The sequence below is a fragment of the Apis cerana genome, linkage group LG2, assembly GCF_029169275.1.
Source record: "Apis cerana isolate GH-2021 linkage group LG2, AcerK_1.0, whole genome shotgun sequence".
Classification (NCBI taxonomy): domain Eukaryota; kingdom Metazoa; phylum Arthropoda; class Insecta; order Hymenoptera; family Apidae; genus Apis; species Apis cerana.
The window spans coordinates 2,928,890-2,955,704 of NC_083853.1; the positions used below are offsets into that span (position 1 = coordinate 2,928,890).

General features: G+C 29.5%; 2 protein-coding genes across 6 annotated transcripts in view; both read right to left on the reverse strand.

The window, feature by feature from the left end:
* Window positions 1–38: 38 nt before the first annotated feature.
* LOC133665752 (uncharacterized) lies at window positions 39–12,863 on the reverse strand. Its single transcript, XM_062072153.1, has one exon. The coding sequence runs from the start codon at window positions 12,861–12,863 to the stop codon at window positions 12,354–12,356; it is 510 nt and encodes a 169-aa protein (XP_061928137.1). The 3' UTR covers window positions 39–12,353.
* Window positions 39–26,815, reverse strand: part of LOC107992647 (insulin-like growth factor-binding protein complex acid labile subunit) — a 439,321-nt gene continuing 412,544 nt past the window's right edge. For all 5 annotated transcript variants that reach the window (XM_062072148.1, XM_062072149.1, XM_062072150.1 and 2 more), the window contains one exon: window positions 39–14,639. In XM_062072148.1, coding sequence (XP_061928132.1) covers window positions 12,975–14,639 — 1,665 coding nt within the window. In that variant the 3' untranslated portion in view covers window positions 39–12,974. The remainder of the gene's footprint in view (window positions 14,640–26,815) is intronic.

Below are 26,815 nucleotides of genomic sequence, written 5' to 3' on the forward strand. Positions count from 1 at the left end.
AGGAAAAATTTATTCGAGATAAAAAAATACATTGCTCGTCTTTTTGTATATAGATTTATTGATGATTTCTTAATATCCGTTGATAAAGTTGTTTATGTACAAAATAACGCTGGAATATTCCTATATTATTATTATAATTAGTGACCTATGTTATGGCCCAGGGACTCGCTAAAACCACTGTTTCCCTGCTCGGTTTCACGAGTCTGCGCGTTCGCTTAGCCTTTACGCCAAAATACGGAGCGCCGCTACTATTTTTTTCGAATATTTTCATGTTTCCCTCGGTTTCCTCGCTGTTTTATTTCTTTCCATATATATATTTACATACTCGATTCATCGGTAAATCGACATTGTTGTTTTCAATCTACCACAAAAGTATTGAAGAGGAAGCCGCTGGAATCGGATATTCGTTCACGTTTTTTATTATACATTTTAATAGAGATTTAATAAGTGGGAGAAAATTGTATCGTATAGGCTTTGAATAATTTTTCATACGTACTATTTTCGGAAGTGTATTTACATACGGAGTCGAGAGGACTCTGGTTGCCGCCCACGGTAGAACGTTAATTCCTTGAATACATATAAATGTGTATACAGAAGTTCAATTATAATCAGGACATTAAATAAATTATATAACATTCTATATGGAAAACATTGTTTTGTTAATCATTAAATATGTTGTCAGTTTCCATTTAGAATTTTTACATTATTATTTAATTATTTATGTAGCGAAAAACATAATTCTGAGATTTATATGTTTGAAACGTTAATTTTAATTTTCTAACTAAAAAAAGAAATAATGTAATTTATTTTTTTTTTACTAAAAAAAATATATATATTATTATATTATATTGTAACAACGATATGTAACGTTGTCTAATTTTGAATATATTTGAATCAAAATATCAATTTACAAAATTTTAACCCTACTATGATCCTTAAATCGTTATACCTTGTTTTTAAAAAAGAGATTTTTTAATGTTTTAATATTTTTAAACACTTTAATATAAAATTCAATCGAGAAATCCTTCATATAATAACAATTTTTTTTTATCCTTCTTATACTTCAGATATTTTTTAAAAAATACATGTTTTTTGAAAGTACAATTTGATCGAAAATAATCTAAAAACGTAATAGAATTACATAAACAAATAGTATTTTTTTTAAATAAATGTTATATATATAGATGGGTTACAAGTGGCAGTGTATAAACGATCAAGATGATCAATTGCGAACGAGTGAAATATACATGCGTCAAGTGAGAACACATAAAGATTAAACGTGCTATCCGTGGGTTACATTAATGGTATATACTCGAAACGTAGCCTTCGATCAATTTCGATAAGGAAACTGTCGAAGACAAGCGTTATATTTCGAGGGCGCCTCGATGCTCGTTTACTTAGCATAGGAATTAATTATTCGAGTAAAATTAGCAGCTTGAAAATACTTTTAAGCAATTTTTTTTTAAGGATGCATATTGCTTTCTCAATAAGGCTCCGCTATGCTTTACACGAATGTACAGTGTGTCCGCGTGTGTCTCGTTTGTCGGCTGATCCTCTGACTTAAAATACTTTTTCTCGCCTCTTCCTTCCCACGCTGACAGCTTCGTGAAGCCTCGTGAGTCCTTTTAGTCATTTTTTTTTCTTTTTTTTTTCTATTTTTGTTTTTAAATTGCAAACGATTTAGAGTGTACGAGGTCGAAGAATTGGGATGGACACCGAAGTCAGCCGCTACTGCATAGAAAGACTAGCGAGAGTTCTTCCTTGTTTCGTTAAATATAAAATTAACGAATATATTCGAAAATTATTTATCAATGTTTACTCAAAATAAATATATAAATATATATAAATAAATATCATCGAAATTTATCGTTTCATTTATTTAAAAGTTAAGAAAAGAATTTAGAATTTAGATCGATTAATCTTCTAATAATGGTTAATATAAAAGATACCAAAGATGGATACTTCAAAATTTCTAATTCATTTGGAAATTGCTTAGATCAATCTTAAGTTATACATAGAATTGAAAATTAGTAACAATTCTCAATATGAAGGATTAAAATTCAATTCTATTACATTTAAACCATAAATTATAACGCAAATGTGATTCAATATCAGAATCCAAGGATTAAAGAACCAGTTAGAACTCGAGCTTGTCTCTCATACGCGAAAGGAACGTGAATGAATCGTGTGCATAGATACAAGTTTTCGCGCCATGCGATTCGACGCGACAGTAATGGATACGTCGTACGATATAAACATAAATTGATCTGGTAAAAATAAAACGATAGGCCTTATAATCTATCTGCATTAAATTTTGTACAATAATTTTAATATTTGTAACACGATTAATTTACTTGATCTCTTTTACTGTCCGCATACATCATCCCCCCATCGAATCGTCATTTTTTCGTGTTTTTATTGTTTTTTTTTCTTCTTTTTTTCGATAAATATCGATCGATAATACAACACGATGCAATTTAGGTTTACGTAAATTTTTTTCTCTTTTTCACTCAGTACGACATCGTTATATCGTAAAATATACAATTTTATTCGCCCATCTCATAATGATAGAATAGTAATATACTATTTTTTTTTTCCTTCATTTTTCTTCGAACTATCTATGAGACACTTGATCCGACATATACAATATTATTTAATTACAATCGGACATTCTACATAGAGTTCCTTCACCGCATTCATAGATTCGTGGAAAGCACAAGTGAACACAGTGTCACTGGGGAATTAGACGCTGATTCCTTGTGTTTTCTTTTTACACTTTCTCTTATTTCTTTACGCCTGCAAACTTTTACATCGCTTAAAAAATAATATCTGATATTATAGCGCTAGCTTATCGCTACATTAATTTCTGAATTATTCGGATTCGATCCCGAGTATCTCGTCGGATTACATAGGATATAAGCAGTTCTTCCATACGGTACAAACGTTAGGGACATTTTTATCGTTTCTTCTAACGCGTGTTGAATAAGTGTGCGGAATCTAGAAATTCGAACTGAAAAAAATTTGGTTTTTCAAATGTTTGGGATCATAAGACTCGATTTAGATTAGAAGATTAGATTAAAGTATGAATCGGGAATAATCGGATTTGATCGATTAAAAGTTATAATAATAGGATCTCGAAATTTCGAAGATCCCGCGCAATACGAGACTATTATGGATCCCACTCGATCTTAGCCGAAGTTTACCGATCTGTCCCGAGCTTAAAATCTCAGGATCTCGTACAAATTATCTTTGTTGTGAAAAAAAATTTCGTGAATTTTCATTGGTGAATTTTTAGTATAATCGATTATAATATTATCCATTTAATCGATACAATAAAATTATATTGATCATTCTTGTATTTCAATATACATAGAAGGAAATATTAAAGGATTAATATCAGTATATATTGTAAATATGAGATAATGAACTCGATATGCAAAGAAGTATAAATATTATTCTTTTAAAATGATAGAAACATGTTTAATATTAATTATAAAAAGATACAAATATACGTTCACTATTTATGATTCGGATTCAAATTGTCATACAATTTTTTATAATATTCAAATGCATTTAAAGGCACAAATTAAAAATTACAAAACAAATTTTGAAAAATCTCTTTCATGATACATGTAAAATACCTATATAATATAATATAGAATTATAATATAGAAATAGATTTTGTACGAAAACTATCAGATAATCAAGAAAATTCTCTTTTTTGATAGTTTCGTTCTTTTAATGGTAAAAATATATCGTTATATGATAATGTTTGGAATGGTTATATCACATTCTTTTATAAAACAGCAAATAATCATTAAAAATTAAAAAATAATGAATTTAGAATTATTTAGAATTATATGTGTATTGTAAAAAGTCTAAACAAGATTGATGTATAACATTTTTTTAAATTTTTTTGTTCAATTTTTTATTCTTTTGATTTTTATTTTTAGATTATTATATAAGTACATTTATCAAATTTAAACGATTATCTTTCATGTTGAAAATAAATTTTTATTTCTTGTGGTATTTATTTTCTAATTAAATAAAATAGAAATAGAATTATTTTTCTTACATTTTTTACATATATTTCTTTTCTTGATTATCCCATATTTTCTCGCAAATAATATTAGTAATGTCGATTTTAGTACCAAACTACGTTATCATTTTTCAATTTCAGCCTTTGAGCAGCAACTCAAAAATTTGTGCGAGTACTTTGAAAAGCGTTCAATATTTAACAATATTTAACAATATTAAATACACTGTATGCTTATGATAAATCGCTTTCTATACATTAACATGTTACATTTATTAACGTCTTCACGAAGCGATTCTTTTGTCGATTCGAATGCAAATTACTTTCGATTGCCTATTTTTTATATTCAATTTTTTTGTTATCTAAGCGATAACGAATGAGAAACATCTCGAATTTCTGATTTTGTAAAAAGTCGCATACTTTTGTTGAACTACACGCAGACAGTGATTTGATTTCGCGAATTCTTAAAGTATTTTTAAAACGCTGCGAAACGATTAATATAAATATTCTTGTGAACACAGAAGGTGTCGATATATTTTAATCGTGTCAAAATGGAAACCACTTAGCAGTATATATAATTCTATGTTTCAATTTATAAGAAGACATTGTTAAGTGATAGTCAAATAAGATCAAAGATAAATTAAATATTTGTTCTATTGCATAAGAAATCAATCATATAAATAATATTTATTTAAAAATTGAATCTTGAATATTTTATTATCATAGAAAATTCTAGAATATTAATTATTTTAAAATAAATAAGAGATTCTGTATAATAATTATATATCTCATGACTATAATAATAAAATAAAGAATATCCTTATATTTATTTTTAGAAATAAAATGATTTAATTGAAACATTATGTTTAGTACTGAGTCAATATTCAAGAAAAATTTATTTATTTGACAATAGACTTTAAAAGTAAAAAAAAAAAAAAAAAAAAGTAAAATAAAATAAAATTTTGGAAATATTCAAAAATATCAACACTATTATATTTCATACTCAAATTTTCAAAAAAAAGTTAATGTATTTTCTTAAAATTAAATCTATTGTGTTGTAGGAAAAATACTGTTTTTCATTAAAGTTTAATGAAAAAATAAACTTTGCAGAATTCTCTAAATTTAAGTATTATCTTTTTTTCGAAAATAAATTTTAATCTTTTTTTTTTCTACCGCTATAACAATGTCTACTTTTTGTGTATATGAAAAGACGATCTCGATTCGTATAGAATTCATTATGCGTATTTATTTATATTAAATGTTCAGAAATGTAACATTCTCAACGCGAATTGCATATAAATTCAAAAAAAAAAAAAGAATTCTTTCAAAATATCGTTTGCATAATAGATATCTGCTAATAATTTATTATACGTATTAGTGGATATCGCTAGATGCATTTTGTTGTACAAACTATTTTGCAGCTTGGATTATTTTGTTTTTAATTAATTTAAATCATTTCTTGGTATATTGCATGATAATTTTCCTTATAATAATAACAATCGTTATATTTTTTAAGATGTAATAATATTTGATCACTGTCAAATTGAAGTAAGATATATTCTTTAAATACATTTGATTAAATACATTTTAAAAATTTAAATAAACGTTAATAGCTTATGTAATAATATTTAAAAGAAAAAGTTTAAAAATGCTAATTAATATTATAACAATGAAAATTCAGATTAAAAATAAATAAAAGGATACATAAAAGAAAATATAGATAAAATGAAAGATCTTCAGCCAGAATATATTTTGTAAAATTTTAATTTTTTCTCTCTTTCTTTTAATTTTATTTATTGCAATGTAAAATGAAATGTATGTAAATTTTATAAACTATAAAATTTATTTTATATTATTTATTTTTGTATTATTTTTAAATAATAGAAAATATTCGTAATATATTTAATAAAATTTATATTGATATAAAAAATTGTTTAATTAATTTTGCAATTTTGTTAAAAGTCAAAATAAATAAATACTACGTATAATTAAACAAAATGTATATTTAAATTAATAAATAACACATATATTATTTTTCTCTTGAAGAGAACTGAAAATTCTAACTCATTTATTATTTTTTTAAAAATAATATTTTCAAAGAGGAAAAGAATATATCAAATGTGTTAATTTAACTATTATTAAAAATATTATTGAAACTTTAATAAATATTCCACTGACATATTTATGAAAAATATTAATTTTTCAAATTTAATTGTATCTTGAAAATTGAAAGATCTTATGAAAATGCTTGAATAGAGTGAAATTTTTTTTCACAAAATCATTTATTTAGCTTGCACATTTTTAAAAAAAAATTGATATTTTTAGTATAAGTGATGGAAAAAAAAAATTTTTTTACGCTTTAATAATGTTTAATAATTATTTTTAAGAATATTTATTTTTGGAAATCGAAAAAAAAATCATAATTAATTGTTAATTCTTTAATTTTATTATTATTTATCTTTTATTTAATCAAAAATTCAATTGTTTATTAAATTAATATAATTTAGAAATATTTTGTTTAAAGAACAATTTTAATCATAAAGTTTATAATTTTGACATAATGATAAATAACATAATATATAGATTTTTATAGTAAATATGCATTGCAATAAATATTATTTAAAAAAGGAAGAAAGAAAATAGATAATTTTAAATAATGATTAAAGATATATTGAATTTCTGTCATGAATGTTTTAATTTTTCTACTTGCACATCTTAATACCCTAATAATTCTTTATAAATTTGCTTACATCATAAGAAAAAGAAAAAAATATTTATTTTACAGAGCATATTATTTCTTTTATAATATGAAATGAAATAATAAAAATAAAGATACTACCTAAAAATCACATATAATCAAATATCAAAGAAATCACAATGCATTATAGTAAATTTCAAGGAAAAAATGGGAAAACCATAATTTTTAGAGTAATCCAAACAAGACATAATCCATTTAGAATCAGAATTCTCCAATTCTATACTGAGAAACGAAAATTTTCCCATTTTTTTTTCTTTTTTCAAAATAATAATTTTAAAACTTATTTAGAATCGAAACTCATCTAGAAACCTGGGCTGGAAATTCATCTTTTCCATGCTCAGAATCAGCATACGGATAAATCGAATCAAGATATAATCAACCGGGGTGACCATGGAATTCCATAGAGTACATTCAGATGGAAAATTAATCTCGTCAACAATCTTATTATCTATTCTATTTTATATTATTTTAAGAATCAAAAATTGAATATCGATTTTCAAATATAATAATAATAATAAGAATTATTGATTTGAACTTTTTGAAACAAATTATTTAAATATTTTAAACAATTCAAATATTCAAATGTATCAAATAAATTGAATTTCTTTAAATTCATTGAAAAAGATACATATCATATATCTATTTTAATTCCTTTTACGTGCGTAAAATAAATATATGTATAAAAATTCGCATAAAATCCACAATCATCAATTTTATCGTTTCATAGTTTGTAACCTTTCTTCTCTCGATATCCTGTATAACAATTGAATGAGAAAAAAATTTTTTGGAAACTTGAGCTGCAAAAAAGAATATCGAGTATCGTGAAGCCATTGTCCATACCGTTGGCCAGTCGATCGAAAGAGAGATATTGTTCCCGTTGGTTGAAACAGGATTTTTATGGGTATCGAGAAACGAATTTAAGGCGTCTCACTGTTATTTTTTTATAACGAGCTACCAGAGCTATGAATCCGCTTTTTCTCTTTTTCCAACGTTGATTCTGAAGATCGAAAGTATCTCTGATGCTGTTCTATAGGGATATTGATAGATAAAACTATTTTTATCGTATATCGTTACAGTCGTATAATCTCTAATAATTAATGAATATCGAAACGGCGATGAACTCGAGGCGAGGCAATACCCGTAAATTTGGTTACCCGAATAGTTTTCTTACTTCTTGAGGAGATACATATGTATCTAGAAAGTTCAGAAGTTAATCAGTGTAAATCGTATTCTATTGAAAAAATGATTTATATAATTCAAAAATCTTTTTATTGTTCAAATTTTCGATTAACAAATCAATTCAAGAATTTCAACATCGATTTAATCGATTTAATTGATTCGCCAAGCGAAGATTTAAAGAAATTTTTGAATCGTAAGCTTTCAAACAACATGATTTTACATTGATTGGCTTCTGAACCTTTCATCTAACTTTTCGATCGCGTGAAAAATATATATACACATCTTACAATCAAGGGAATCGTAAGCAATATAAACGTTATTTACAATCTCGAGATATAAGTCCAAAAAGTTCTTTTCGTTTTTTTTCTCTCTCTCTCTATATAGATCTTTATTTTTCTAGAATTTTTCTAGAATTAAGATGGATCGTATTTATATATTTCAATGATATTTCGTCATTTATAAAATTTTATACATAGACGTTTTATTTCAAACATTTATATACAAATTGTATCAAAGTTCCATCTTTCTGGATTATATTCTACTTTTCCAAAATGATTTTTGATTTATTTATATTTGCGCTTTTAATGTCATTCAACACATTCGATCGAATGAACAGTATAATGGGAAAAAATAAAATCCAAAATAGTTGTATATGATGGAAAATATGGAATATTCTTCGCCTCAACCGCCATAAAATAGAAAATCTGTACATGATACGTTGCGTCATCGGTCTCGAATGTACCAAAAATTTTTGTTACGGATTTTTGTTAAGGATCATCAAATATCATACATAATAAGATATTTATAAATATCTTTATAAGATACTTATAAAGATATTTTTTTTAAAAATCAGAAGGAATCTGACTTAAAATATCAATGAAAAATCATGTTTCTCGACTCGCCAAAATCATATATGCAACGAAAAGAACTTTTGAGACAATCCAACATGTCACGGATATTTTTTTTCAACCCGCAAAAATAGCGAGTTCTGGATTCTGGAACGAGTGAACGAGAGCAGAAAGTCTGAGAAGAAAGTCGAAGAATTCTATTTACATCGAGTATCTTACAATCGTTTTTCGATTCCTGCGGCCTCGTCTCATCGCGGTCCATCATTGTTCCATATGCGTGGAACCAATAATTTTGCATCGAGATACAGAGTACTCGGATCTACGCCCGAATGGGAGGGATGAAAACGACCACCAAAACCTTTACATCTCGAAACGTACACTCTGATGAATAATAACAGAAATCTCGAACTCGAAGCTCGACCGGTATCGAATTCGTATTTGGTGCGAAACGATCGTGTACGTAAATCGTAATATATGTTTCAATGGTTTGATAAGTTTTTGCTTCTAGTCGTTTAACAGTGCGGCCTCGATGTCGTGCAATCGTGTTGAATGATATTTTTATGATTATTATCATTTTTCGCAATTTTGAGATATTTTTCCCTTTTTCTATTTCTTTGATAAAATATCGCGGCAAACTTGAAGAGCAGAAATTTGATACAGAGAAGGAGGGAGGGATTACTATCGTGGTTTTTTGATTTTGATTTGCGAAAGAAATTCGAAGGATAAATAATTTCGATTTTATGGATATTGACATTGGAAAAGATATGCACCGACGAGATACTATATAAATTTATTCCTAATTTATGATCGATTGTGATATTGTGCGAATTATTATGTCATGCGTTCGTATATTAATTTTCAAAATGAAATTTCTAAAATCGATTGTTTAGAATATATATATGTATATGAGTGTAACTCTATGTTAGATGAGACCACGTTATGATACGTATTTCGCTTTTCATAAACAAAAGCGATTTTATAGTTCGATTTTTTTTTTTAAATGCATCATCGTCTGATGCCTGGAAAACGAAGAATATTTCGGTAAACGCTCGATCACATTTATTTTACCTCTCAACTAGAAGATTGATCCTTTGTTAATTTATTCAATTGATTATAAATTGCAAATTTTATCGATTTATTTATTTTTTTTATTTCTTTGGCGATCCAATTTTTCATATTTTTCGGTCAAAATTATGTCAGCGAAAAAACAAAATTAAAGTTATGAAATTATAATTTAATTTAATAATTAAATTGATATGTTATAAAAGAAAACGTATTATTTATTTGAATAAAAAATAAAATAAAAAAGAAGGGATTTTAATTTATAATGAAATAATTTGCTACTTAAAAAAAAATAATATAAGTATTTGAAAATAATACTTAACAAAATACTAAATACTCATTTTATATAAACAAGCTTGAACGAATGAATACGAATGAAAAGCATATCTTAAATATTTAAATAAAAAATTGTATTGAGCGATGTTTTAAATATAATGAAGAACGATTTGAAAGAGAACGATATAATGTGTTGTCACCTTGAATAGTTGAAATTTAAGTTCACGATCAAATTCTAGTTTCACGGAAGTTCCTCTCCGGTCGAAGAAAGTTCGTTACACGTTTATGTTCCAGATTCCAGTGAATATTCAATTGGACGATTATTTTCGAGTTTATAAATTCCTTCGATTTTATCACGTAGATTATCGTGTAACTACACGCTATCGAACTTGAGATCGTCTTTTTTTCTTTCTTTCTTTTTTTTTTTTAAGTAATTTATTCAATGGTTTAGGTATAATTAAATGATCGACTTAATATAACGTTACACATCGTGAAGGTTCATGTGAGCATTCATTTATTATGAATCGTACTCAGAAAATAGGTGTCTCGTTACAAATTTGTAATTCCATTTTTACTCCCCTCCCTCCCATTTTTATACGATTAAATTTTAGAAAATATCTATACAATAATTTACAATTACTCGTTTACATTACTCGATCTTCTTTCGAGACAAAGAATTTATTTATCCCCAAGGGAATAAAGCATTCGATATAATTTTCCTTTAAATAATATAGAAAATACAAAGGTATTACGGATACAAATACAAAGTTTTCTAATATCACGCCAATAAATACATATACATAATAAACGTTGGGAATAAAATGACGCAACGAATCATTGAAATTCCCAATAGAGTATTCTGAATACGATTTTTTCACATCCTCAAGATTACTCGCATAAGGCGCTTGAAAATTCACCGTAATTGCAATAATAATACCCACAAACGTTCATTGTGGATCGTTCGTGAACGATAGCAATGGCGGTGGAAGCGTGTGATCGACGATCGATATTGCTCCATCTTTCTTTAAAAATGATCTTTACAAACGACATGCAAGTCCGTATAATCCGTGTAATCGAGACATAAGCTTCGCTCGAAACTTTGATCTTTCTTCCCTTTTGCCTTCTTTCCTCTTCCGGGTTTCGTCTTTCAACGATCTTCAAAGTCACCGATGTCTCTCGAACACACGATGGAAACGATCATTCCATAGCTGTCGCACGTAAAAATCGTTAGTGGAGCAACGAACACAGTTCTTATTTCCATCGGTCTTTTGACTCTTCTCCCCCCCCCCCCCCCCTCAATCCGTTCAATCCGATTCATCTTGCTTTGCGAATCTCGTTTCTTTTTCACGGTACTGCCCTTTAGTCCGCGCATTGCGCTATTGTGAAACGGATGCCCATGTCCGACGAAACGTATCGATACCTTCTCACAATTCTCATAATAATCAGAGATTTTATCCATTTCGACGGATTTCCTTCAAAGCATCATTGATCCTTAACGTTTGATCCGTATGCACGACTTGTATTCCTTATTACGTTTTCTTATTCCCATCGGGCATATTGAATCTTTGCTTTCATTAAAATAACTTCGATGTGTCTTTCTATTTATTTATTTATATATATATATATATTTATATATGTATATTTCTTCCTGTTGATCCGTAATTTCCATCGGCACGATTTTAAGTAAAGTAAACATGGAGATTTCCCATTGTGAACACCATATACATGAGGCGTATACACGACGTAATCAGAGAAATTCCTATCAATCAAAAAAAGGTTATAATTTGATTCGAAATTTGCGTGGTCGCCGATTCCAACGAAGACTGGCAGACAGATGATTGGAATGTACCAATGTTATCATCATTAACTTACTCTCGAGTTATTACAGTTCACCGTACGCCCGTCGTAATCAGTCTTCAGTTTGATTTAGCTGCGAGTTCGCCAATTCCATTCGCGATTGCACCGGCGATTGTTCATCAAATGCTTCGCACAATGCATCTTTCCCTCCTCCACCATGTCTCATTTACGCAAGCTCGCCACGAGAGAGTCGGACGTAGACGCGTGAACCGCGTCAGAGTTTCTTCTCCCCACCTCATCTTATTCGATTATTTCAGTCTTCGATTCAATTCACTCGGCCGCCGATTCGCATTATCGAAACCTTAGTTCACCTTGTCACCCGCATACATACACTTCCTTACGCCCGATACGTGCCTATCTCCATGTCCATCCCGTCGCGCATCTCCATCTCCATCTGAAGTTCTCGGTGCTTCTCGGACCGATGAGGGACGGATTGTACATCTCGATCGCGACTCCTCTCACGAGCCGACGATCTGTCCTTCTCGCGCGGAAAGTGATGGTACTGATGGGCCGCGTGGCCGTTCATGGGCAGGGTGGGGTAGGAGGATTGGCCGCAGGACGACTGGTGTCTCGAGGGTAGCGGAGGTGGCGCGTGATGGTGTCCAGGTATGCCGTTCTGAAGCCTCGAGTCGTTCTGCGTCCGTTCCGAGGTGTTGTCCGGGTCGCGGGGGGGCAGATGCGGGGGCTGGGGCGTACGGCGCAGAGAATGATTCGAATAATGCAGTCTACCACCGCCTGTGGAGGAGCAGTTATCCCCTGGGACAGTCAATGGCGCTGAGCCGTCCTCGATAGCGGCTGGACGATGGCCGGACGTCCCGGAGTTGGGCAGCGTTCCCGGGCGGCGCATTTGGCGCGCCGTCTCCCCGTCGATGTAGGTGAAGCCTTCGGCGAGAGTAGTGCTGCCATGGGGCAAGAACCAAACACCGCCGGTTCCAGGGCTCGCCGCCCGAAGTTCTAGCTACAGTTCCGTCACTGGTATAGGCTTGATACCAGCCGCTATCTGAGAGTGTTGTTGTTGTTGCTGTTGTTGCTGCTGTTGTTGTTGCAATTGTTGCTGTTGAAGATGGTGATGATGATGGTGAGGCGGGATTTGTTGCGGTTGAGCTTGATGGTGATGGTGATGGTGATGAGTGTGGGCGGATCTGACGATATACTCGTCGTCGTTCGAGAAGGTCTTTTGATACTCGTGCTCTTTGCGGGAGATGCCGCGGTTTTTCCATTTGTAGTCTTTCAACGCGTCCCCAAAGCGTCTGCGACATCTGTAGTAGCCGATCAGACATACGGCGCAGAAGAAGGCGACGCCAGCCGTGCTGAGGGTGGCCAGCAGAGCTTGCTTCCTGGGGTCGGAGAAAGCGCAACCTAATTCGTCGGGTGTCATGCCCTTTATAGGTTTTCCTTTCGATTCGGCTGGCTCCAGGCACAACACCGGGCTGGAGTTTCTTGGGACAAGAACCTCGGATAACCAGAGCAGGCTGCAATCGCAGACCAAAGGATTTTCGCTCAAGTCAAGTCGGCGAAGCTCGTTCCAGGCTACTAGAGATTCCGAGAATCCGGTGAATGCGTTGTCGCGCAGCATCAAGTGCCTTAAGTTGGGCAACCCGGCCAGGGAACCATCCTCCATTGTAGTCAGCCGTTTGTTACTATTCAACACGAGTGTTTCTAGATTTGCGTTGTCCGAGAACGCTCCTCGTTCAACGGTGGTTAATAACTTTGCCGCGGATATGTCCAGTTTCTTCAACTTGGACAGGCCTTGGAAGGCACCCGATCTCAGAATCGTGAAGAAATTTTGACCCAGAGTGAGCTCCTCGAGTCGAGGTAGAACGGCCAATTGTCTAGTCGGCACTTCTCGCAATTTGTTCCCATCCAATTCCAACGTTCGCAAAGCGTTCAAACCGCGAAAAGCGCTGTCGCTTATGTTGTCCAAACCGGCACCGGTAATATCAAGCACAGTCAATTGTTCCAATCCCCTGAACGCGTCATCTGGAAGTGACGAAAATGCGTTCCAACCTATATGCAATTCGGCTAAAGCATTTAACGGAGCCAGAGCCGGAGATGGAATAGTCTTCAATTGATTGTCATCGAGGTGTAATACTCGGAGCGTGCCCAACTTTTGAAAAGCACCCGGCTCCACTTTTGATATGCGATTTTTTCCCAAGTCCAACTCTTCCAACTTCGATAACGAGGCAAACAGGCCATTCTTCAGGTTTTCCAAGTAGTTGTCACGCAAATTGAGCACCGTCAAAGATTTCAAACCTTGGAACGTTTTCTCGGTCAATGCCGAGATCTTGTTGTGTCTTAGATGAAGTTCCACCAGTTGCTTCTGAGCATCGAAGCTCCCATTGGGAATGGTAAACAGGTGATTGCTCGACAAATCGACGTTCTTTAAGTCCCCGTAGAATTGGAATGCGGCTGCGTCGACTATTTTTATTCGATTTTCCTTTAACACTATTCGCTGGATACTTGGATTCAGGGCAATCGGTATGACATCCAAATTTGCTCCTATACAGGATACCACGAGGTTGTCGTCGTCACAGATGCAACCGTTTGGACAGATTGCGGCCGTGCCAAGAGTGAACAAACCAACCAGTATTAATAGAAACAACGTCACACCGCGTCTTCGTGCCTGAAAATAATATAAACAGCGGAATTATTAAATGAATTTTTCAATTATAGCTTTATCAAAAAAACGATAGATTATTCTGTTCTAATTAGGATATATAATTTTATTTGGTATGCAAAGAGAAAATAGGGAGGACAATTCAATAATAGAAATTTAATTTAATAGTTCAATAATCTCAAGAAATAAAATTGAAATAAAAAAAAATTGTGTCAATCAATCAATAAATTAATTCCATTATCTGAGAATTAAAAAGATAATTAAATTTTATACAATAACTTATTATATTTATATTAATTTAAATAAAATTTAATACTTATTATAAATACATAATTAAAATTATAATATTGATTTCATTCTATTACTGTTATATATATATTAACTAATTTTATTTATAATATTTAAATTTTATTTCTTATATTACAATTAAAATCTATATTTATAATATAAATCTTACCCTACTATAATTATATATATATCTATAATAAATATATACATATTTAATTGCTACTAGGTTACACGTTCACACTATAGAAACAATACAATAGCAATTCAAAGATATTTATTTAAGCGGCTTCGATTATCATTATGGACTTCCTAATTCGCAAGATCTTTTGCTTGCTTAACTTAATAGTTATACTTTATAGTATAGAAAATACTAATGAGAATCGCGATGACACTTGAAGCCGCTTAGCGGCGGTTATTATTATTAGAAGATTGATCATAATATGGTTATGATCGCAACCACCTAGTAGCGAATAGACTATAGACTATGATTAGAGACTATTCGCAATGTGTGACATGTTAGATGTAAAAATAAACAAGAAATAATTAAAAAAATTTGATTTAAGCTCCAGTAAAGCGATCGTTTCGAATATTCATATTGTTTTATAGTTATTTTTCTCTACAGAAAATTTATATAATACATAATTTTCAAAAATGTATGTCTTTGGAATAACATTTTTTTATTTTATATATTTCTGATATTTACCATTCATATTAAAGCTAAGAAATATTTTATACAATATTAAATATTACGCGAATAAATAAATATTTATTTTTATAAATCATCAATTGACAATTTATAATAATATATATAATATATTTCAGTATTTCGATGATTCAGTTTGTATAGAATATATTGAAATTGTTGCAAATTGTATAGAATTTGAACAATTTTAAATGTTAAAGGAACATTTTTGAATAACAATGTGCAATGTATGTTTACGTTGAAATCATTTTATCAATCTTTTACAAATAAAATATATAAAAATATAAAATCTACATAATAATCTTGCAATCGATCTAAAAATTTAAAGAAATTCATTTTATTGAAGAATAGCGAATTTCCAATCGTATAAATCATAAATTATCTAATTTGGAGCAGTGTCACGTAATACTTGCGTAAAACGGAAATTCGTTTCAGAAAATGGTTCTCTTCAAGAGGATGACGCGTGATAGAAACGAGTCCCAGAAGATTCATTCGAAAGCTACCTCGATTCAGTTTGCAATGAATGTTCCGTGAAATTAGGCTCGCTGTTCTATAGAGTGTTCTATTTTAATTTAATATAATATAGCTTTGAAATAAAAAAAATATTTTGAACGAAAATTTTGAAATTCAGATTGGCAAATTTTATATTTTTTTTTCTTGATATTTTTATTCTAATAAAGTTATTCTTTTATATTTCAGCCTAAAGTTCCTTTGAAAACAAGATATTTTGATAACATTAATTCAGAATAATATAACAGTAGCTTTGAAAACTTTTTATGAAACAATTTTCAAAATTGTTTTTGAGAACGAGTAAAACATTTTATAATTTTTCAAAGAAAATAAAAAAATAATTAAATACGTAGTAATTTTATCATAACAAATTTACAAATTTTATTATTCTATATAGATAAAATTATTAAAATATCGATAATATATCTCAAAAAAATTTACATTCAAAGAATATAATCCATATAATAAATCTAATATAAATTTGACACTGGATATAATAAAACTAATAATCAAATTAAAATTAATATTTTTTTAATTAAAATTTCATGTTCAATTTCGTATAATAAATAAAATATTATTATAAATACGTATAACATTTATATGCATATAAATATATGCATATATATCTTAGAAATCAAACTTCTTTTTGTACAAAGAATAAAGTATTATTTTTTATTATTAATAAAGTATTAATATATTCGTAAGAACCTTTGGAAATTAATTCTAAAAGCTAAATCAAACACAAAAGTTATACAAAGTTACACAAAAATGTTGGTTGAACCTTATTTATTAAATTATAAGCAATCTAAGTTTGCGTTTGGCGAAGTGAAACTCTAAATAAAGTAAGATAGCTCTGTCTCCGTCATTTCCTTCTGTCTCCACCTCGTTTCATCTAACGAAAACTTTAAATTGCTTATAACTCAATAACCAAGCCTCAACCAACATTTTCGCATACCAACTTTTGTGTTTGTTCTGGCTTCTAGAATCGATTCTCCAAAGAATGTTCCACGAATATATCGACACCCTGTATATCGTGAAACCTCCCCCTTCCACTTCACTTTTGCTCGGTCAAACTGTACAACTGTATATTAATCCGCAATCCACAAAAAAAAACGTGGAAAACGCGAAAATGGGCTGCTTGCTCCTAACTACATGAGGCACGATTGCAACGTGTCAGCGTATTAAAGCAAAAAAACGGGCACATCATTAGAAAAGGATTATACATTCGCGGGGTCACCGGTACACTTGACTCCATTATTCATTTCCCATTTCAACTGTATCACGAGATTCGGCCTCCGTTTAATGAATCAAGGCCCTCGAACGTGTTTCTGATATCATTTATTCGAGCATTTCTGCATATTTGCCGGCGGCACGCACGTGTTTCGTGTGCAAATCTTTGTATGGTGAATAAATTGGCGGCACGCTCTCAGATACCAAGCGTGATTAGACGACATTTTCGTGAAAATATCGCGAAGACTCTTTATGTTTGTTATCGTTGGTAACATCAAAGATATATGGTTCGCTCGTTATTTTGTTTTTGTTATTTCAATCGATGATTGATATACTAGTTATTTTTTATGGTAATTCTTATCTTTAGGAGGGGCATTACAATTTTAATCAATTTTTTGGTATCGTGAGATCTGTGTAAAACGTTAAAATAGCGAAGAGAATAAATTTCAAAAGCGATAAGACTATAATAATATTATGTGATATGTAATAAATATTCGAATAAATGAATTGATAATTAATAATTTATTTTGTTATTATAATTAAATATATTACCACTATATATCATGTTACAAAATATTTTTATAATATAAATAAATAATAAATAATAAATAATATAATAAATAAATAAATAATATTGAAGATTTTTTAATATTGAATTTTCTCTAAAAACCATATTTACCATAAAATGCTTTCAATATTTACAATTTACAATTTAATTATGTGTCATTTTCATTTGTATGTTATTCACTATTCAAAGGCTATTCAATGGTTGAGGCTGAATTCAATGATCCAACAGTAATACAATGAAACTTGTGTTGCAAATTTAATATCATATTTATCGTTATAACTTATCGAATATAATACAAAAGATATAAATATATATATAAAATAAAATATAAGAACATTTTAAATCAATTAATTTCAATATTCTATGCTTTAAAAACATGTTTTATACAATGAGGTCTGAAAAATTTGTACAATGGCTATGATATAAGAGGAACTCATTAATTTGAAATCTTTCTTCACTTAAAAACATAAAAATTTTTTAAAATATTACCCGAGTTATTATTGCATCTGTTCGCTATTAAATAGTGGCAAAATGAATTGATTCTTAAAAAAGTTCTTTCAACGATCGACTTTTCGCGTATTCTAATACAATTGACAGTTGGACGATGTTAAAGATCGAATTTAGGGATCGAAAATGGATACAAGTTTTGATTACTTTAAGACCGGTTAGCAGCTTTCTTTCTCGGCGTTAAATTCGATTTCTGCTTTACTCGGATGGTAAGGAAGAAGCCACATCGATAATGCAGCAGAGAGGTCGATACAATTATATAAACTCGAAAACGAACAAGAATGGAAAACGATATTACGCGGTGTGCACGAAAGAAACGAAAGCATTTCGAGCTTTATAAAAACTTATTGTCTAACTTATCAAACTCACGGACTTTATTTCAATCGTGTCAATTATTAAGAAAGTCGCATTACCGAAGTTGGTAATGCTAATGCGACATAGAGGTTAGGTTTAACTGCGTGAACAATGTGTTAATCAATCATAGCGACGTAATCGTAATAATGCTGACGTTTAATAGCGATAATAAGGAGGGGGCTTTTATTGCGGCTAGAAATGGGGCAATAAAAATGTACAAGGGGGCGAAACAGGGCGAGACCCTTTGCTAAAAACGGCTTTGCAGTCTGACCTAATACGAATTATAATAGGATTAGCCAGAGATAACGGTACAGTTACTCGGTATTGCGTGAGTTCACAAGCATATAATTATGATTGCGTTGAGATGCTAATGGTGTATTGTTTCGGTCAACGGAAACAACGGGTTACGTTATTATTCCAACCGTGTTTGGTTAAATTATCTTATGTTAATCCAATGAAATCATGTTTAGGGACGATTTCAATTCAGGAATTATGTCTGTCGACGATCTTCCGACGTGGATGAGGGAAAATGTCATTTCTGCCGATAGTTTAACGCTTGAAATACGGAATATCAACTATGAACGGGTTGTAAGTGACCTAATAGATTCAAAATTAATCTATTGGATCAAAAATAAAGGAAAATCGCAAGGGTTAAGCGAAACATATAATAATTATTTTATTATTTAATTTCTTGTGTTATTTTTGAATAGATATAAAAAATTTTTCAAATTTTTTGATACAAGAATAAAAGAAAAATCTTATATATGTTATTATTTAATTTAATATAAATAAAAATTTTCAATCTTTTGAAATTAAGTTGCTTTTTCAATAATGAAATAAATTTTTTTATATATATAGAATATTAATATATTACCGAAATATTTTTAATGATCGAATTATTTATTTATTTACTTATTTACTTACTTATTTATTAACTTATTTTTATTAAGTTATTAAATATAAATTATTTTGTCTTATTTTAATAATAAAAAAACCTTAATAGATATTTTTATATATCAACTTTTATATTTATTTTAATTTAAGAATTTTTAGATTCTCAAAAAATGTTTCACAAATATAATATTAACAATAAAATAAATATATTTTAACAGAAATATTATTTTTGATAAAAATAACTTTTATTCTCTAGAAAAGTTATGAATAATAAAATACACTAAAATTCCTTTTACATGATTCACACACAATAAGAGCTCATATTAAGGATTCATATTCAGATTCATATTTAAACATTCCATGAAATATTTTATGTGTATGTATGTATACATCTTAGATATTCATATACTGCGAATACAAATAAAACAATGCTTGATAATAATTCATATAACAACAATTCGGTATCTAAATTTTAAATAACTAAACATTACAAAAATTACGATCATACAAATGAAATTAACAAAATTCTGATCTAATTTTATCTTTGTGTCTTGTTTTTGTTGAAAATACTTCAACTAATTCAATCCATTAGCAATTTATGATCTTTACGGGTATACGTGTATTTGTATGATTACACATATGCTCCTAATAATATAAAATCATATAGTTAATATAATCGATAAATTATTAGAGATAACAGATCGGTAATTAATCAGAATAAAAATAATAAGTGGGAGAGAGATTGTACAAACTTGGATTGCTTATGTTACAAACAATAACAGTATTAATCCCATTGGGCGAAATTACCATAAATACAATATCGGAGTGTCATCGAGATTTTATCCTATCATCATTGTTTTTATATATATATAGATACTTTTAATCGCGCATTTCATGCAATTTATCGTCTCCGCGAGATTTATGATGCACGCTTTTATCACAGTCAGAAGTTAATGAAAAGAGCGATAAAATTTTAAAGATAATTAAGAAGTTTCCAGTGTGATTGCACTTTGGAAAGCAACGGTATACTTCATAAAATAACAATTTCTATTTAATAAAATAAAATTTACGAGAAGCATTAATTTATACAGTTTTTAACAATCTAATCTTAAAGAGAAAATATATAATTGTTAATTGTTTAAAATTTTTAAAACGATTAGTATTAGTATCGAGTAATTATATAATTAGATTTATATATATTATTACATTATGGGCAAATAGATACGTTAAATATTTAGTAAGTTTTTAATGATTTACGTGAATGATAAACGAGCACAATTTAATAATAACTTACTATTGTGATGTATCATTATCATACATTAATTTTACTTTAATTCAAATATTAATATGAGATTAATGTAATATTATTACAATTTTTAAATATCTTGTTTTTTTGTTTATTTATTTTTTTGTATTATATTTTATTTGAGTGTTTAATAAATTAGCTTTTTATTTTGTATTACATCTTTTATATATTTTATGATTATTAATCCTCATTTATTTATTATGATATTATTTATTTAGAATCTAATTTATTGTATATATCAGTTAGATTAATGTATTTGTTTATAGAGAAAAAAAAATTCCAAAAATCAAAATTATTTCAAATAAAATATCAAGTATAAAGTATATCCTACAAGAGGAACAAAAAGTTTCCAATTCATCTCTAAAATTCCAAATTTATTCAAAAAAGAAAAAAGAGATTATTACGACGACTTATCTATAAACGCAACGATTTCAATCAGATCAAAATTTCTCGAACCAATCAATTACTAATTACACTGTACTCCAAATCATTTCCGCACATCGATCACCGATCATAACACCGCCAACGACGTAATGCTGACTAATCGAGCAAATGATCCAGATCCAACAAGGAATCCAAATCCACCGTCAACTGCTCTGAGAATAAAATACCCTTGATAAACAGAAACGAAAAATCTCAGAAACACGTAACAATAATTTAAAATAATTTAAACCCAATCGTCAAGAGACAAACAAAGGAAAGGCCTGAAGCATTCCCTTTTCTTGGCGCTCGAATCGACAGGTTCTCGTCTTAATCGCGAGCCGTTATGAGCGACTAATTGCGGTCAGATAACAACCGCCGAGAACACGTCAGGCGTCTCGACTTATCGCTCGCACTAATCATACCAGAAGTGGGAGAGGAGGAGGAGGTGAAAGGGTTGGACCGAAGGGTTGGCTGCGAGCTCGGGAGAGGGATAATGTCACGCGTACCGCCGCTTTCGGGGCGAACACGTCAGATTTAACTGGATGTAATTAGCGATTACAAATTACCCTTTTGTCCATTAGCGCGGCCGCGATACGTGCGCCAGATTTGCGCTGCCGCCCCTGCAAATGGATATGCACACGGAGGTTCCTGTAACTGTTTCTCTTTCTATTTTGCATACAGACTGCACTCGTGCAACATTTTGAAGAATCGATTATATAGGAATCTAAAAATATCAGAAAAATATCATTGGTTCAAGCTCATCATCATTGGATTGTAAGGAATTTGTATCAATTTTTGTTTTAACCTCTCTTAAAATCGATAAAAGGTATTCTTATGAATATATCGATATATAGAAAGATAAAGTAGGTAAAGAGATTGAAAATGGTTTAATGGAGATGGAATGTCTTACTTTTTTAGGAAGTTTAAAATTAAATCGTTATTAAAGAAGAAAAATAAGCTTCATTTCCAAATTACATTTGATTTGTGAAATGAAATCAAAACTCGGGGCACAGTTGTTGTAAAAGGTAAGAAGATAAGTTACTACGTGGATTTCATGCAACGTAAACGTTCTCCTTCTCCTTGTAATGGGGGTAAAGTTATCTCGAAGACGCTTGTTTTCACATGGAACGGAAGTCGGAATTTCATCAAATTTAAACTTCTCGGCTTCGATATTTCAAAAGATTGCACGTGTATAAAATATCATCCATCTGCCCACATTCAAGGTCCTATCCGCCTTCAACTGTATTGCAATAAAGAGGAATTGAAACACATGTTCGCTGCTCTTTCAGCTTTTACTCGCGCGTTCTGTCCTACTTTTAAACTATTTCGCGAACGCGTTAAATGGTCACAGTTTACGGATGAGTTCGTTCGGTTTTCCCAATTTTCTGTTCATCTTTCCTGAAGGAAAAATGAACAAAAAGGAAAAAGAGAAGTATCGGATTTTAGAACAGCGGATTTTGCCTACACTCTAGTTTCTAATAAAAGTGTAGCGTGAATGTGTATTTTGCGAGTAAAAATTCTTGCTCTAAACTATTTCTTGTAACTACATTGACAGTGATTTTAATTATGTAAATTTTTATTTTTTTAAGGATGCAAGTTTAAGGATTGCTCTAGAATTATATTTATATTTTTTATTAATTTTTACAATAAGATGAAATTTCATACATTATATATATATATATATATAACATAAATGAAATCAATCATCGACAATATTTAACGATTACGATTAACTATTAAAGATTCGTGATCAAGAATTTTAAAAATTTTAATTCGATCGATGTACGATCTCAATTGAAGTGGGCACTTAATCGACGATTGGATTAACGAGTAAATTAATTACGCAATCGTCAATTGAACGTAACGATTAACCGTTAAAATTCTCTTTGTCGTGAAATTAATATTGGAGGCTGCCTTTACATCTATACCGTATCATCGATCAGCTTTAGATTTTGATCGGTATTCATTTAATAAAATACGCATCGAATAGGATCTTGATTAAAAACTCACTCGATCGATATTTTTGATCACTCACGATTAAGATTAATGTTTACGCGATAATTACTAATTGGCAATTAATTCATAAAAATATATATCCTGTTATCTCTTGAAAAAGGAAATTCTTGGAATGCGAGGAATCAAAGATTCGAAAAATAACTCGGGTTTTTTTGATATTTCGATTGGTTGAATGTAAAAAATACGTGTATCGGATATCGTCGGTTTTTTTTTTTTTAAAGATACTCCTTACAAACGAATTCCGCCAGTTTTGTTTGCATTTCATTTTTTTTCTTTTTTTTTTTGTTTTTTTCCCTCTTTCAAATTTCCCGTCCGACCGTTTAAAGCATTCTATAACATCCGGGGTATTTGCCGTGACAAGAGAAATGTCATCGAATCGACGATTTCCCGGGCATGGGATAAAAGTTTTTCAGAAAATCGGTTTATCGGGACAATTCGTTGCTATTTGTAGGTTTCCAACATCGAGTCGTGGCAGAAAACTTTCGGATATCAGCACATCAGAGTGTTTCATTGGCTTTAAGTAGGAATTGACGCGCAATGTTTCGATTCATTCATTCGATGTATGATACGATATCACACATACGATGTACAACGATGTATCTTAAATTATATTTATATTTTAATTAAAGGGAATAAAAATTTACGGATGTCAAAATTTTGAAAGAATTCGCATTATTCGATTTTCCTTGACGAAAAATGAGAATATTAAATGAACGTAGGATGTTTAAATTTTTTGGTAAAAGGGGATTTCTTTAAGTTATACCTGTAATGTAAAAGATAGATAAGATTTGAATATTGTGTATATAAATACATGTAAATTTGTAACATGTAATTTTGTATTATATACATTTTATTATAAAGAACGAAGTATATAAAGCTTCTTTTATAAAGAAATTACTGTATCGTCATTCTTGTTTTTTAGAATTTCACAGTTCACGGAGAATAACATAAGTTATGAATTTTTGATAAGATTTTCCCTGAAGACCGAAATTTCCATTTCCATTTCTTTTCTTTTGTTTTAATTTAGAACAGTATATTAATCTTTTAAGCACGGAAGATTTTTTTACTAATTATTTTTTCATTAAGTTTATCATTTAATGAATCATTTTAATGAATAATTTATAAGTTCATAAACAGTTTTTGGCTTTTTTTGAAAAAAAAACTTTTTCTTTTTTATTGGTTGTTTTAGATTTGAAATATGTGATGATATCGTTCCGTTATAGGAATGTACTAATTTTTATCGAGAGCGGATATATCTTCTTTGTCTCTCCACTTAAAGGATTAATTTAATTTAATAAAAAAGAAAAAAAATAGAATGATAGAAGCATTATATCGATTGAATCAGCCGATATTCATTGATGAATATCGGATAAGATTTTTATAACTGGATAAAAATTAATTTTCGTACAAAGATTTTGTACGTGGAATTCGTTTTTCGTTTGTTAAATCTCTTTTGTTAAAAAACTTTAGTATGACAAAAGTTTTATAACATATCAATTCTACCCTTGAAATTCGAATAATAGAATAATGTAATTAATTCAATTTTATTGTTCAAATTGATTTTTGACATCTGTATCAAATCATCCACTATAAACAATGTCCACATATTTTTAAACTTACATTTCTTTTTAAAAAAATAATTAAATAAATCTTTGATAAATTATAACTACAAATATATTACTATATATAATTATCACACTTTGATCATTCTAAACAACATTTTTTCAATATTACCATTCAATGTTCAAACTATATTCTCATCATCAATACCACGTCAACGCAATTCATCTGCCTATTTCAATTTTATCGTCACGCTTGTTCATCTTTCGTGGCTGTTCCACCTGGTTTTATTCGTTTGGAAATTAGAGTGAACAGCCCGTATCATCCGAGTTAAATAAAAATCAACGAGGATTCGCGATATAGTCGTATTACGTTTCGCCAGGCCGGTATTCATTTACACGACCGGTTTTAATAATTCGCAATCGTCTTCCTTTCACCAGAGATTTGCAAATCCTGTACACTGCAGTGGCCAGTATTTGCAATATGCAGATTTAACCCTTTAAGCCGGAAGATCGGATAGATCTGCTGCAGCAAGGTAATTGTATGATAAATCAGGCAAATGTATGCTACCATGATTGAAGTGTATCAAGTTTAACAATTCAATTTGAGTATTTATATTCTACGTATTTTTTTTTTTTTTTTGTATTTTTCGCTTTTTAATCTTTTCATAATATGCACACTGTTGAAAGTGAAATTCAAAAATTGCAGTATTGCTATATATCATATACATCATATATAACAGTTTATAATATCTTTTGATATTTTCTTAAAAAATATATTAGAAATATTATAGTATCTATTTAAAATAATTAAATAGTTAGTTAAATTAAAATATTATAGTCTCTATTTAAAATAATTTATTAATGTTATTGAATATAATATTGAAAATAAATTTATAGAAAAGACTCTTATTCAATTTTATTTCAATATTTTTTTTATAATCTAGTTAAATATATATCACGATGAATAATATTGGACAATTACTTTTTAGATCTTTGATAATATTTATAAAAATTATTTATTTTAATTACCGTGGAAAATATATCAGAAATGTTGAATTTTTTTACTGAAAATGTTAAATAAATATACAATATTTTCTTTATATTCGATTTTAAAAATTGTTGAGAAATTGTTAACAAATTTAAAGAATGTGAAAATAAAGTTTTTATTTCTTTTCTACTTTTTATAAGAACTCAGTAAATAATTTAGAGAACATAAATCTAGTTTTTATATTTTAAATTAAAACTCTTTTTCCGGAAAAATTCGTTAAACAATTTAGAGAACGTGTAATTTTACCATAAGAGAACATGTTTGATCGACCATTTTTTAAATAAAAAATTTTGAAATAAAAAATTGTTACATAATTTATATTTAATACGAATGAAAGAATAATTTATATATAATTATAAACTATATTTATGATAAAAGAAAAAAGATAAATTGATCATTACTATTTTCTTTTTAAATTAATTCAACAAAAATTGAAACATATCATCTTTAAAGAAAAATCTATGAAAAAAATATAGTTTGTATCGTTCAATACTTTTGGATGTTCATCACTGCACTGTTTCGTTTTATTTCAATTATTCAATCAAAAATATCACCAGATCGCGTTTCTAGTTTTTGGATTCATTCTTCCTAGAAGCGTAGAAACAGCTGGAATTTCATTCCTCTCATAACAACATCATGCAACATTGCACTTCTTTTTTGAATTTTATATATGAAGTTTTCAATTTCGTTCCATGACAACTTTCGAATTTGCGATTGTTACTCAACACATCACTACATAAATCATCAAATTGTAATTGATAATATCAAAATTA

Coding starts and splice junctions, on each gene's coding strand:
- LOC133665752 (XM_062072153.1), bottom strand. CDS start 12,863: ATGCGCCGCCCGGGAACGCTGCCCAACTCCGGGACGTCCGGCCATCGT.